This window comes from Dipodomys spectabilis, unplaced genomic scaffold, assembly GCF_019054845.1.
Source record: "Dipodomys spectabilis isolate Male_0828 unplaced genomic scaffold, ASM1905484v1 ptg000081l, whole genome shotgun sequence".
In the NCBI taxonomy this organism is placed as follows: Eukaryota; Metazoa; Chordata; class Mammalia; order Rodentia; family Heteromyidae; genus Dipodomys; species Dipodomys spectabilis.
The window spans coordinates 6,790,089-6,803,368 of NW_024870758.1; the positions used below are offsets into that span (position 1 = coordinate 6,790,089).

General features: G+C 33.2%; 1 protein-coding gene across 1 annotated transcript in view; it reads right to left on the reverse strand.

The window, feature by feature from the left end:
- The window catches only part of Lrp1b (LDL receptor related protein 1B), a 1,466,647-nt gene that overhangs the window by 222,069 nt on the left and 1,231,298 nt on the right, over window positions 1-13,280 (reverse strand). The window contains 1 exon segment of the mRNA XM_042683428.1: window positions 6,690-6,889. Coding sequence (XP_042539362.1) covers window positions 6,690-6,889 — 200 coding nt within the window.

Consider the following 13,280-nt stretch of genomic DNA (forward strand, 5'->3'; position numbering starts at 1 on the left):
TTATATAAATACAAAAATTTTACCTATTTTCTCAGTATTTTTCCCTACAGAAGAAAACATTTTAAATATATTTTATAATATTCCCCCAGTGACATACTGATATCTGGATTCCTTTTCCAACATTAATTACACTCTCACTATATGAGTTAGATATGTATTTTCAAATTTAAGCACAGAATTACTCTCTCAGCCACCATCTCAATTCCCAGAGCAATAAAGACACAATTGAGTTAGACTACAATGTTGAAACTTTAATATTGAGAATCTTCAGGTAGGGATTTAGTCTGTTATCTTTAAAATAAAGAGATATAGTCAACATAATTATATGAAACTTTAAACAATTTGCCCTCAAAAAAAGGACAGTTCAGTGATGAACTATATTTGAAAATTATGCCCAACTATTACTCTTCAGAGAACTTAGCATTTATAAGTATGAAATTGTCTGTAATGTTAGGCAATATATGTACACAGTCATCATATTTAACACAAAGTTAAATAATTTAGTGAATCTCTAAAATGTATTCTGGAAGAAATTACTAGAACAAATAAGCTTAGAGAATCAATTTCAAAAGTAACTAGTATATTATTATTATTATTGTTATTGTGTTAATATTACTAACACAATAGTTTAAGCCTTTCTTTGCCAGGGTGATATCTTGTCTAAGATATGTTAAATTCAAGGGCACAGTAGAAAATAAGGACTAAAACCAAATTTATATACTTTGATATACTTAACCAGAATAACATTTTGGTCCAAATACAATTGTCTGATATTTAATTTTCTTTCTGTCATATCGAAATGGAACCTTTAAGTTAATGTAGATGGACAGAGATATTACTGAAATTGGTCTTGGAGATATCTGTGATTTAAGTTTAGCAGACTATCCGTTTAGAGAAAAGCTGTACTTTTTTTCAATGTTTGATATCAGTCAAAGTCATCAAATTTCAGAAATCCTGAATTTCTACATAAGATAGAAATGTTTTTCTATATGCAGCAGGTGCCATTTGGACATGCTAACACCAAATTAACAATGAGAGCAGAGTTGTTGAGTTGGAATGGAAATACCTCTTCAATTTGTAACAGTAAATATGAGTAGCCCATATTACAACACTAAAAGCTTGGGTTTTTGAGAAATCATAACATCAGAAAGAGTACAACATCATGAACAGGATGAGAGAGAGAGAGAGAGAGAGAGAGAGAGAGAGAGAGAGAGAGAGAGAGAGAGAGAGAGAGAGCCCAAGAGCTGCCTTATTCTAGCCTATAATGATACTGTATGAAGTTGACTATGAAGCAGACGGAGCCTTCATCAGATTGAAATTCTTCAAGTTCCTTGGTCTTGGACTTCTCAGCCTCAGAAATTGGAGGATTTTTAATAAAAATGTCCAAGTGTAAATTATTTTGTTACAAAATACGACATAAATTAAACCAGAAGAAGCCAGAAGTAAAGTTGTGTCTCCAGTCTTTAGCTGAAAAAGCTAAGCAAAATTGGAAGGACCTGAGTTCAAGTCCTAGTATCAGCAGATTACATGCATACATAAATGTAAAGACTTTTCTACTTCCTCATTAATTCATCCAGCCATCAGGGTTCAATTAAAATTATTTAATAATTTCCCCAGTTAGGTTCCTGGAGGACTAGAATTTGTGTTGGTAATTTGAGTGCTTCATCAGACTATATGAGCAAACATTTGATTATTCTGTATTTACCATCTCTCTCTGTTTAAGACTGAAAAACATTAATCTGAGATGAAGCCTCAAGGATTTTGTAACATATGCAAAATTTTTTTGATTCCATTATACTTCAGGCTTCAAAGTTTAGTTCTGGACTTTCTTTGATATCATTTTGTCCCAAAAGCCTTATCTCAGTAGGTAAGGCAATGGCTGAGAAGATTGACCTATGCTCTTCAGAAGAAAGAAAGAAAGAAAGAAAAAGAAAGAAAGAAAGAAAGAAAGAAAGAAAGAAAGAAAGAAAGAAAGAAAGAAAGAAAGAAAGAAAGAAAGAAAGAAAGAACTAATTTACCATTGATCCCAATCCAACCCAACTCCATTTACCTGCTTCTACAAAATTTCTAAATTTTGCTTTCTCTACTTTAAAGATATTGCTTCATGTAAAGATCTGCTGACCTTCATCAAAGTTTTTATTATTTGTTCAAAATCAAAACATAACACTTTGGGAGGAAAGTTGTAGTTTTAAATAGTTTGAAGTGGTAAAGAGTGAATCCAAAATACATAGAATTACAAGATCACTCTTATTCAGATAGAATCTTTCTGATTTTGTGTAGAGATTTACATATTGATACACTGAATATTTAAGTCTAAAGGACAACAATTGCCAGGTTTCTCCTGAGTATTTCATGTTCTTCTAAACAAATTCTTCCTTCTAAATAAATTATCAAAATGTCTGAAATCTTTCTAGGGAAAGAAGTGCTAAAACACGCTTAGACATATCCTTAAAATGTATCTTTCCTTGATCCTTCTTTAAAATTATTTCTTAGTTAAAATAGTTTTAAGATTCAAAAACATGACAAATTTGGGTTTATTAGGGTACATTTATTCTTTTGAAAAACATATGAATATATGTCAAACAATAGTTATACAATGGAATTCCCCTACTTCAACTAACTGAAAAACATTAAAAATCATTTATTCTGTGTTTACATTTAACCTTACAGTTTTTCTACTATAAACTTACTGTTTTCTCCTGTTTTATCTGTTAAGTAACTAGTGAAGCTTGCTAATAGATTATTGCTATTCCCACAGCTCTAATTTTTTTAGCACATTATCCTAAAATGTTTCAATAGTCCAAATTTTGGTTGCTCTTCTAGGGTTTTCATTTTTCATGCTATTGTCAATTCTAATAATAACAGTATCAATGGTTCCCTATGCCTAATGAATAAATGGAGATTATATACTACAGTAAGCTTGTCAAAATCTGGCCCTAACTTGTTCTTGTTCATTGAATATTGTTTTATCTTTCTTACATGATTTATAGTCATCCAAATCCTCTAAACTCCACAGTTTCAAGACTCTATACCTTTGCACAGACTGTTTCCACTGTAGGAAGATTACTTGCCATATTTCTGGTATGGGCAGTTTTTCTAAATCACTAACATTACTCAAAGTTCTCAGTTCAGCAAAGGTTTCACTACTCTGACTGCCTTTGCACAATATCCAGTACATACTTCTGACACTCATCTTATCTTTGTCTTCTAATAAACGTTTTTTTTCTACATCGAACATTCTTTTGCAGACAGGAACTAGTCATCACAGCCTAGAATAATACGTAGCACAGAAACACAAGTTAGTGGGTTTTTATTAAATGAATGGTAGAAGTGGGCAGAGATAAAGCATACATGTACGCACGTGTGCACACGTGCGCGCGCGCACACACACACACACACACACACACACACACACACCACAAAATACCACACACATATGGATTAAGGAGAGGTTGATGTGACTGAGTATGTTTTTATATTTCTAAACCATTTTTATTCCTTTTTCTCCCACTTGAACTTCAAGTTATGTTCAAACTGAAGTATATTTTAGTAATATTACACTTGATTATCTTCTGGATAATATTTTATATCCCCTATGGTTTCTCTTACCTAAATATGTTCCTTTATCCATAGTCACTATCAATGACTGAATGATACTTTGTTCTCATTCATTTAATCGTATCTATTTTAAAATTGTATTTTTTGTTATTGTAAAGGTGAATACAGAAGGGTTATAGTTACATAGTTGAAAAAGAGTGCATATATTTTGCACAATGTTGCTCCTTCCTTTCCTTTCTCCCAGTTTTTCCCTCCAGTTCCCACCCACAAGTTGTATCGTTCATTTTCAACATAATATGTAATGGGCATCATTGCTGCATTTGTTCCTCCTTTGTCCCATAATTTCTGTGCTCCCTTACCCTTACAAAGATGGATAAAGAGTAAACAAGACAAGATGAAAAGAAAATAAAAAGAGTAACAAGGAATTAAACTTCTTATGTCCATTTCCTGGAGTTCCTTTTGATAAATATTATTTTATATGATCAGATGCACACAACTATTACATTTAAGTTTCCAAAGCACTAGTCATCCCTATCTCAGTCATATTTAAAAATAACAGTGGATGAAGTTAATATTTTTGAATAAGTCTAACAACATTTCATCTTTGAAATTTTGAAACTTTGAAACTGAAATACCAAGAATCAAAGGAAAAATAAGCATATATATAATAAGGAATTATATATAATATATAAGGAATTATATATATATGTGTGTATATATATATATATATATATATATATATATATATATATATATATATATTTCCTTTTTTTTCTGGCAAGTCCTGGGGTTTGAACTCAGGGCACTGTCCCTGAGCTTCTTTTGCTCAAGGCTAGCACTCTACCACTTGAACCCCAGCACCACTTCTGGGTTTTTCTGTTTATGTGGTGCTGAGGAATTGAACCCAGGGCCTCATGCATGTTAGGCAAGCACTCTACCACTGATCCACAGTCCCAGCCCCAACAAATACATACTTTCTTTATTTACCTATCTAACAAAAGTTTACATAGACTTCATTGTACATAAATCTTAAATTTGCACAGCAGCCTGGTGATTTTGACAATTGCTAAAAATGGAAAGACATGGTTTCATAGGGAAAATATGAAATTCCAAAATAAAAATTTGAGCTGTATTACCCCAAAATGATGAAAGCTGTATTGTTATTTATTCTTTGTATGGGATCTTTTTGTCTTTTTTTTTTTTTTTTTTGGGTCCGGTCATGGGGCCTGAACTCTAGGCCTGGGCGCTGTCCCTCAGCTCTTCAGCTCAAGGCAAGCACTCTACCGCTTGAGCCACAGTGCCACTTACGGATTTTTTTTTTTTCCTGCTTACATGGTGCTGAGGAATCGAACCTAGGGCCTCATGCATGCAAGGCAAGTACTCTACCACTGAGCCACCTTCCCAGCCCTTGTCTTTTCAATAATTACAATCCTAAAGTTATATTTCAGTGAAGCCTCAATCAAATGCCATTCTGATGTTTGCTAACCTCCAAAATTGGAATGTACTTATCATACCTCAGTGCTTTTCTCCTTTAAAACACCATCTTTAATGGCTTCTTGAATTTATCATATATTAGAAGGATATAATTTGTGCTGAGTATCAGTGGCTCATGCCTGCAATCCTGGCTACTACTCAACAAGCTGAGATCTGAGGATCATGGTTCTAATCAGTCTTATCAGGAAAGTCTTGAGACTCTTATCTCCATTAAACCATCAAAACATCAGAAGTGAATCTGGCACTCAAATGGTAGAGTATTAGCCATGAGCAAAAATGCCCACGGACAGTGTCCAGGGCCTGAAGTTGAGTCCCAGGACTGGCACCCAAAATGTATTTGTTTAAACATCAACTGAGAAACATAATCAAATGTATGAAATGGTGGACCATTGTTAACCTATAGCTATTTGTTAATATTTCTACCTTTTCTATCACTACTGTTCTTTGAGACTTGGGAACAGAATCCAGGCCCTTGTCCATGGAAGGAAATACCCTACCACTGATCTCTTCCAGTGACTTTTCAGAGCCTTTATATTATTTATTTTTCTTTTGAAGCTGCATAATCTCATACTTCTTAGTATTCCACACTGAAAACTATTTTCAGAGTCTCATCTGGCATTTTAATCTTACTCTCTCTTTTCCTATTTCTCCTTTTCCCTTCCATCAAGAGACTTCACTAAGTCTACTGCCATAGAGAAAAGCAATCTGATTTGATAGGACATATGAACAGTGTGCTTTATTTGAAAACTCTTTGTAAAATTCAAACATCCGATAGTAAATATGATGTTAAGGTATTAAAAAACAATGAAAATTATTGCTCTTTAAGTTCACTGAAAAATAATCTAATCATTGACATATTACCTGCATTTGAAATATTTTGAGGAATCCTGTCATTTCTGTTCAATCTATTCATGTAATCAGTCCTTCTCTTCTTCACTATCTCCTTAGGCTATTTCATTCCTTTGTTCTCAACTATTCTTTTCTTATAATAAACCTCTTTTTTGATAATTCTTCCCTGGTATCTAATTCTTTGTCTGAGACTTAAGGTGGTCTTAATGTGCTGTCAATAAAGGTGAAAAATAAAGTATTTGTAAGATTCTATATTCATTCACATTTACTTTAGTTCCTGGATGTTATTTTAATTTAAAGATGTTTCCATATTAATTACTGTATTAGAGCTACTGCCATTTACTAAATAATTGTGAATTTAATCATGCACATAGTTCAATCTATAACTTTAAAAAATTCTATATCACTGGTAATAAAAGGTTATATTTTCACTCAGCTTACTTAAAATGAATTTCAAACCCTGCCAAATTGCCTAAAGTGTGTCAGGTTATAAGGAAATATACTAGTATATACAATTCAATCAGGTTTTATACAAATATATTAACTTATGAAACTATTGCCTCTTTAATACAGATATAATTTTAAAAAATTATAGAAAGCATTAACAGTATCAAAATGATTTGTGCAAACATTATATGATTTTGAAAATTTTGCCTAATTCTAATTTCCAAATTTCACAAAGTAGTGTAAAAATGTTATAATAATAAGACATAAATTTTCTGACAGCATATTATACATGTGTATGTGTGTTATAGATAAATATTGATTCATGATACTGCTAGACCAACCTTTGTGCCTATGAGATCCATCCATGTTGCTAAATTCAATGTGATTTTCATCAGCCCAATAGAGTCTATGGTTGACATAATCTATTGTTAGTGCCATAGGTCTAGAAATCTTGGTTTCTATGACAACACTCTGATTGGTTCCATCCATCCCAACACGGCCAATGTGAGGATTCTCACAACAGTCAATCCAATACAAATACCTAGGAAAGAAAATCAAAAGCCATATTAAAGACAACCCAGGAATAAAACATTACACAATATTTATCTTCTTCGGCCTAATTGTTTCCATGTAATTACCAACCAAAGTGGACTGTGGCTGAAAGAGGGAAGAGTGCCAACTTTGAGCAAAATGTTGTCACTGACAGGGCTCAGACCCTCAGTTCAAGCCCCAGGACCAACACTTATACACACACACACACACACACACACACACACACACACACAATGAAAACTTAAACTTAAAAATTAAATAAAAACAGCAAAAAGAGTTGCTATGCTAAATAATAAGGAAATAATAGCTCTGATAAGAACTAATCTCCAAATGAAAATTACTAGAAATTGCTTGATGTAAATGTAAAGGTAAGTAAATTGTGCATTTTAAATGATCTAAGTTCTACATGAGATAAAGCCTAAATTTTTCTCTATTTTCTAAAGGTTTTTTAGACAAAGATCTCGAGTTGATGAAAAAAAAAAAAGACACATTTCATAGTGCTCAACATTTGTTACATCTCTGTCCAAAACTATGGTAAGAGTTCTAGGTCAGAAAAGCTTTTCCTGCCATCCAAACCTCCATTGTTTATTGAGTCCAAATAACACTTAGCAAATCTCTCTTTACTATTGAAATATGTAAAATTAAATTCTAGTTTGAATGTTTAATCATAATATCACATTTTTCACTCTTGGGCTTTATTCATGTAATTTATCTTGACCAAGATCTTTTATTTTTACAAAGGTTTTTTCATGAAAACATAATTCACATTACCCCTTGTGATCTCTACAAATTATTTCTTGATTAATGTTAGGTCACATTTTCGAATAGGCTAGAAGATCAACTATATTTGAGAAATATTTTCTAAAACAATGTAAACCTAATCTTTTTATACAAAATCTCCCAGAATCTGAAATATGTTTTAATTGTTATTTAACTAAAAAGAGTGGTGCTATTTCATTTTTCAGATATTTTTGGGCAGTAACAATAATTTCTGTAGAGCTATTCATAAAAATTACTGCACTAGGAAGCACATTAGATAAGTGTGTTTGGTCATATCTTTTTTTTAATGTTTCTTATTGGGAAAATACTGTACAGAGGGGTTACAGTTACATGAGCAAGGTAATGAGTACATTTCTTATCAAGCATTGTTGCCTCCTCCTTTGTTTCCCCTGCCATCCCTTCCCTTCCAACTCCTCAACTAGACTCCCCTACTCCTCATCCCCAAATTGTAAAGTTCATTTTTCAACATAATGTCTTGTACATCTCATTGTTGCCATGGGCCAACCTGTTTCCCTATTTAAGCAATTTGTTTTTTCCCTTCCCTTCCCGAAAATTATACTGACATCAAATACAGTGAAAACAGGGGTTATATTGTGGTGGAGGGGAATACAAAACAACAAAAAAAATCACATGGTACTTTATAAACACATTAGAAACGATAGCAAGAAAGAAAAAAAAAAAACTTGTGTCCCTATCTTGGGGTTCATTTTGCTTAACATCATCTTATCTGATCTTTTCTGCTTGTCCCAGACATATACTAGTTATTGCAAATAAGGGAAACCATGGGACCTATGTTTCTTTGGGTCTGGCTTGCTTCACTTAATGTGTTTTTTTCCAAGTCTTTCATTTCTTAACAAATAGGGTGATTCCATTCTTTTTGATGGAGGCATAGAATTCATATATATATATATATATGTATATATTCATAAATATACATATATATACATATATATATATCACATTTTCTTGATCCATTCATCTACTGAGAGGCATCTGGGTTGGTTCTATATCTTAGCTATGGTAAATAAGGCTGCAATAAACATAGTTGTGCTGGTAGCTTTAGTATGCTCTTGTTCATGATCATTTGGATAAATGTCCAAAAGTGGGATTACTGGGTCATAAGGGAGCTCTATGTGGAGTCTTTTGAGGAACCTCTGTACTATTTTCCAAAGTGGTTGAACAAGTTTACATTCCCACCAACAATGCAGTAGGGTTCCCTTTTGGCCACATCCCCTCCAGCATCTGTTGTTATTAGAGTTCTTGATTATAGCCATTCTAACTGGTGTGGTCATTTCTTAGTTTACAGTATTTTCATTTATTTATTCTAAGTGATATTTCCACCATGATATATATTATTTTTAAATACTTTGTATAGTAAAAATACTGTACATAGTGGTTACAGTTACATCAGCAAGGTAATGAGTACATTTGCTATCAAGCATTCTTGCCTTCTCCTTCGTTTTTCCCATATGATCCCTTCCCTCCCACCTACACAACTACACTCCTCCCTCCCCCTTTCCCTCCTCCCCTCCTAAGTTGTAAAGTTCGTTTTTCAACATAGTGTCTTGTGCATCTCATTGTTACAATGGGTAAACCTGTATCCCTATTTAAGCATTTTGTTATTTTTCTTCCCCTCCCCAAATATATAAGATGCAGGACACTGACATCAAATACAGTGAAAACGGGTTATACCATGGGTGAGGAACATACAAAGAAACAAAAAAATCACATGGCACATTATAAATACGTTAGAAACTATAGCAAGAAAGGAAAAAAGACAATACTTGTGTCCCTATCTTGAGGTTCGTTTAACTTAACATCAACTTATCTGTCTGGTCATATGTACATAGCTTTTGACCTTTTCTGCTTGTCCCAGGCATATACTAGTTATTGCAAATAAGTGAAACCATGGGACCTATGTTTCTTTGGGCCTGGCTTACTTCATTTAGTATATTTTTTTTCCGCAGAAGAGCGTGGCTGAAATCAGAAAAGCAACTCCATTCGTAATAATCCCAGAAAAAATAAAATACCTAAGAATTAACTAAAGAAGTGAAGGACCTCTATGATGAAAACCTTAAAAACCTGAAAAAGAAATCAAAGCAGAACTTAGGAAGTGGAAAAACCTCCCGTGTTCGTGGATTGGAAGGATAAAAAGGTGAAAATGGCAATACTTCCCAAGGCTATCTACAAATTCAATATGATGTCTATCAATATTCCAACCCCATTCTTCAATGAAATAGAAGAAGCAATCCAAAAATTCTTATGGAACAATAAAAGACCCCAAATAGCAAAAACAATCCTTAACAGAAAGAAAGAATAGCGCTGGAGGAATATCAATACCAATTTCAAACTCTACTACAAAGCCATAGTAATCAGAACAGCTTGGTACTGGCCAAAGAATAGACTTGAGTACCGATGGAATAAAATTGAAAACCCAGAAATGAACCCACAGAACTATAGCCATCTAATCTTTGATAAGAGAGCTGAAAAAATAGAATGGTAGAAATATGGTAAATGGTGCTGGCAAAATTGGTTAATCACCTGTAGAAAACTAAAGCTAGCGCCTTATATATCATCCTGCACCAGAATCAACTCCAAGTGAACCACCATGATATATATCCTTATGCATCATAATCAGACAGTTTTACACATTAGGCCAATTATGGAACATGTTTGATAAATTCCAAATCCATGTTTAACCTTAATTTAAAACAAGGATATTTTCAGGCTAAGTACATATCAAAATTTCTAGATACTGGGGACATAAAGGTAAAGTGATAATGCTTTTGCCTTCAAAGAATTCCCAGTGAATTCAGTAGCAGTGGATTAAAAAAAAAATTTTGTGGTACAAGATTTGGTTCTGCAATGTTACTGAAGCCCTATAGGTAAATGCCTTCATTAGTAAAATGAGGAGTAAACTGGTGACAAAAGTGACACATGTAGTAATATAATTAGAACAGGACTTGTGTCTCTAGTAAATTTCCAGGTAAATTACTGTTTGCTAATATAATAAACAGTATGTAGAGTCTTAGCCAAACCACCCTAAATAAGGAATACTTGACTTCAAATCCCCAGTCCTGCCATTACTACATAAATATGAAAGTGTTAATTAACCCCTAACCATGGACTTATTATAGTGTTGAACAGGCCAATGATAGTTTATTTTCATTTTTAGCTATAAACTGTAAACTTTTTTGGATAAATACATTAAACACTGATAGGCAAATAGCAAGTGGTCATTAAATATCATCTAATTTTAATTCTTCTAGATATGTCATATATAAACTCATGCTTATTTTGTTTTAGCAATATCCATGTACACCTGATACAGCTGGCTTATATACAGATGAGTAAGTAATTATATTGCTTTTATGCATATAATATAATATCTATCTCTTTAAAATTCATCAATCAGAAAAAAATAGTATGAAAGGACTATATTGAATTTAAAAGATGTTTTTTTGATAGTGGATAGGTCAATATTTGGGCAGGGGCTCCCACTCTCACTTATTACTGGTGTCCACTTGAGCCATACCTGCATTTTGCTGCTTTATTGGGAAATAAGAGATGGACAGACCCATCTACCTGAGCTGGCTTGGAGAAAAGATGTTTAGATATCTGCCTCCTGGGTAGTTACAAGAAAAGATGTGATAAATGTATATATAATACCCAGGGTACCAAAATAGAATACAGTGACAACAGAGGATAAACCATAGGGGGAAAACAGAAAAGAAAAATAAACCAATCACATATTACATTAAGAACAATAACAACAAAAAAAAGCTTCTTGTGTCCATGTCTTGGAATTCATTTGGGAAAAAGGGAGAAAAATGAGGGAAGGGCTACCATGTTAGCCAAGAAATTTACTCACTACCTTAATTATGTAACTGTAACCCCTCTGTATATCATCTTGACAATAAAATTTTTAGAAAATAACAGTCACTTGTTAAAAAAATGTGAGACACTGCTTATCTTGAAAGCATCTTTAAATTGAATAGAGTATGAATCTTCTTCTCAACCAGAAATTGACAATGTACCTAGCTAACTTCTGATAGCTAAATATTATTCACATAGTTAAGCCCTATTTTTTTTTAAAAATCTGAGAATGTCTGCACTAAACAAAATAACAAGATATACTTTTTGAAATTCAACCTCTCCATAATGTCTTACATGCAGATTTTCAAATAATTAAAACTGAATATGAAAACCAGTGAAAATGTTCAAAGAGAATTCTGAATTGTACCCACATAATAGTATGCAGCTCATCTAAGATTACATATAAAAAAACTCACTCCCAAATAATGTGCCAGACCAAGTATAAACTTGTGAAATAATGTCTGCTTGTAACCATAACAACTGGCCCATGTTGGATTTGAGGATATTTTCAATATTGAATATAATACATTGTACTCACTAAAATGGTTTAAATAGAAGTCTTCTCACAGTATTTATTATTTTTTCTCAGTTCATATAATAAATTTAAGGAAGTTTCTTCTACCTGTAATTGTTTCTAATTCTGAAATATAAAGTAATCATTACTCTTCATTCCCTGTAAAAATTTGCCTAAGTAGGGAAATACTGAAAGCAGTTGTTTATACATTTTTGAAGATAGAGGGAAAATATTTTTCTTATGTGATCATAAAGTTCAGTGAGATATTTCTGGGCTGCTTCAGAAATTAGATTCTTTATTTTCCCTCACAACTGATGTTCCCTTAGGTCTCTTCTCTTTGTATCAGGCATGTTATGTGTGGACTTGTGCATGGGAGCAGATATGCTGTCTCTGTAGCTGTAACCCCACACTTGGTGCACATTCAGTTACCATGCATTATTTTCTGAACTCTGGGCCTGAGTGCTGTCCCTGTGCTCTTCAGCTCAAGGTGAATGCTTTACCATTTGGGCCCCAGCACCACTTCCGGTTTTCTGGTGATACATTGGATATAAGAGCCTCTCGGACTTTCCTGCCTGGGCTAGCTTTGAACCGTGATCCTCAGATCTTAGCCTCTTGAGTAGCTAGGATTAAAGGTGTGAGCCACCAGTGCCAAGCTGCAATTTACCTTCTTAATGGAAGTGAAACATTTAGAATATAAAAAAAAATCATATAATGTTAAGTATTCTTTATGTTGTAGTCATTTATTCATATTTAGTTTGGGTTTCCATAGAAAATAGTAATTGCTATTCTTGAAAAAATGGGTTGTCATTCTATCTGGAGAAATAGAATTCTACCCAGAAATTGTGGCTAAGTCTCAGATGCATTGAAGCAAAAAGGGATTCTTCACCTGCTTATTGCACTGGCATAGCTTGTACTGGCAATAGCAGTTACAGATGCTGGTACACAGTGTCCAGGTATTTTCATTGACATACATTTCAAATTCAAAAAATAGCAGCTATGATCATATTCTATGGGTTTAGTTAATGGTTAATTAGGGAGAGAAAATATAAAATGACCTTAACAACTTTTGGACAAAGGTATAAGTTTTGGAGGTATGGCTTAGTGATAGAGCACTTGCTTAGAAAATGGTAGACGTTGGGTGGATCTGAGACTCAGAACTACAAATAAGATCAAGATATATTGTATTCATAAACTACTTTGCTAAATGCCA